This window comes from Theobroma umbraticum, unplaced genomic scaffold, assembly GCF_002168275.2.
Source record: "Theobroma umbraticum cultivar Fairchild unplaced genomic scaffold, ASM216827v3 scaffold_20.0, whole genome shotgun sequence".
NCBI classification, from domain to species: Eukaryota; Viridiplantae; Streptophyta; class Magnoliopsida; order Malvales; family Malvaceae; genus Theobroma; species Theobroma umbraticum.
Window position 1 is genome coordinate 4,514,222 of NW_018397266.1, and position 2,264 is coordinate 4,516,485.

The window sequence follows — 2,264 nt, forward strand, 5'->3', positions numbered from 1 at the left end:
AGGCGAGACACAAACTTTTCAAAAAAAAAAAAAAAACCTCAGTAAATAATTTAACCAAATACTTTATTATGTCTCTTCATAGAGTTGCTTACATAAGACAATTTGGTCAACAGGTTATACCTATATCTGCTTGACCATTGAATACAGTGAAAAATACCTAACCAAGAATAAAGCCAGAAACCACCCAACCATCTATTGAGTCAGCAAATAGGCATGTAATTGACAACACAACAATAATCAAAGTTTAAACTAACAAATTAGCCTTGTGGAAAGCATCCACTAAAACAACAAAAGAATTTGGATACAGAAGCGGTGATCATCAGAAGTCCCATTCAAAAGATTTTGAATATGAACAAAGAGCTTTATGAGGCGATAAACACACCAGGAAAGTTAAAGTATATCATTGTGTACTGAATGGTATTTGAAACAGGTAATTGTTTCTTTAACAATTTTGAATGAGCTTTCTTGGTACACTTGTTCATAAGAACAACACTTAATGAATGCCCTCAGTTTAGGTTCATTTTTGTGTGATTAATTAAGTTCATTTTAATTATCATGACAGTATCTCCATACGACCAACAAACCCATTTTCCAAAAGTTTAAGATCTCAGTGGAGGAAGTCCATAATTACCCTCAGGACAGAAGAGATCAAACCTGCCACAAGCTCAGGCTGCATAAAAAAAAGAATATGCGAAACATGAACAAAATTGATCAAGTAATGATACAGTTACCTTTTTCTAGACCTGACAGGTGAAGGGGAAGAGTGTTGCTTTCTTGAATGCAGCTTCCTGTAGTACACAACAGAAAATTAGAAGCTAGATAGCTCAATTACAAGACAACAGGAATAAATATTCAAAAGATGCCAATGATGAACCTCTTAGAACCATCTGATGCTTCATCACTTGAGTCATTAGCATGACCACTGGAGTTATCCTTGCTGTTTCTGCCTCTACTGCTAATGGACGAGGAGCGTCTTCTCTTGTGCCTGCTTGAGTCACTTCCACGTTTATGTCTTGATCTATCCTCTTCTTTTGTTCGTTCTCTTTTTCTATCAACATCTTCTTTGGCACTAGCTCTATGAGATTTCTCTGCACCTTTCTTGTCATCCTTGAAATCGAACTGGCTGGATCTTTTTCTTTTGTCAGATTCCTTAGCTTTTTCCCCAGTCTTATGCTCTTTTACTCTCTCTTTTGAACCATTTCGATCTTCTGTCTTTTTCTTTTGAAGCCTCTCATCCTCTCTCAGATGATTCTCAACTCCCTTCTCATATTCCCTACTCCTGACCTCTAACTCCCTACCACCACCAGGATCTTTCTGAAAAGAACTCTTTCTACTTTCAGGTCGATCATTCTTGTCTGATTTTAATCTCGTTTCCCTACCTTGAGATTCAGATTTTGTTGATCTTTTACCAGTATTTGTGTCAGGCAGCCCATAATCAGATTTCTTTATCACCTGCCCTCCTAAAGTATCATTCAACCCAGAATCTTTATTTCTTTCTTGCAGTTTTCCACTACTAAAATTAATCTCATCTCCAGAAACCACCTTGGAAGAAAATGAATTGTCATGGTTCCTATCTGCACTATTATCACTCAATTCAGCAGTAGTTTTGTCTCTATTGTTTTTTAACCACACCACATCACTTCCAAAATTCTTTTCAACTCCATTGTGTTCATCGAGTTCTACCTGTGGCTTGCTATTCTCTGATGCATCATTGTCTTGTGAAAGCTTCTTAACACTAGACAGCACAAAAGCAGCATTACTCCTTGAATCTGGCATCCTGGAACTTTGAATTTCATTATCTTCATTTTCATCCTCATCCTCAGAGGCATAATTTGCAAGGCCCAGTACATTGCCAGGGGAGCTTGAACTAGATTTTTCTCCAACACCTACAGTGTCGGATTCCTTTGCTTTACCTGGAACTAGTACCCTTGCAGAAGGCTTAGGAGTTGGGACAGGAGAGGAAGATGGTGATACCTTGTAATTTGAAGTAACAGCATTGTGGTCAACTGCAGTTGTCAACAGAATGGTCAAATTAAAGAGAAAAAAGGTGGCGCCATAAACACAATATCAAGGATGAAGTTAGCAGACTTCAGTAGTCGCATCAGAAATATAAATTTTACTTACCTTCAACTGTCGAGTCATCTTCGTTTACAACTTTGGTTGCAATTTCATCAAACAACTCATCTGTGACCTGTTCAAAGGCATGAAAATTACATCTACCATAGAAAAACATTAATATAAACAACCATAAGTGTTCAAACAGC

The 2,264-nt window shown here is 37.3% G+C and overlaps 1 protein-coding gene across 1 annotated transcript; it reads right to left on the bottom strand.

The window, feature by feature from the left end:
• Nucleotides 1-6: 6 nt before the first annotated feature.
• LOC110423108 (cyclin-like protein) lies at nt 7-2,258 on the bottom strand. The gene is made up of 3 exons (XM_021437238.1): nt 2,125-2,258; nt 875-2,006; nt 7-788 (listed from the first exon to the last, which is right to left on the bottom strand). The coding sequence occupies exons 1-3, from the start codon at nt 2,231-2,233 to the stop codon at nt 728-730; spliced, it is 1,302 nt and encodes a 433-aa protein (XP_021292913.1). The 5' UTR covers nt 2,234-2,258; the 3' UTR covers nt 7-727.
• Nucleotides 2,259-2,264: the final 6 nt, after the last annotated feature.

What these genes read in the sequence shown, in the direction of transcription:
- LOC110423108 (XM_021437238.1), bottom strand. Translation starts at nt 2,233, where the DNA reads ATGTTTTTCTATGGTAGATGTAATTTTCATGCCTTTGAACAGGTCACA. An exon ending in AGATGACTCGACAGTTGAAG is followed by an intron (nt 2,007 to 2,124) that starts GTAAGTAAAATT and finishes TGACAACTGCAG; the next exon opens with TTGACCACAATGCTGTTACT. An exon ending in GCATCAGATGGTTCTAAGAG is followed by an intron (nt 789 to 874) that starts GTTCATCATTGG and finishes TGTGTACTACAG; the next exon opens with GAAGCTGCATTCAAGAAAGC.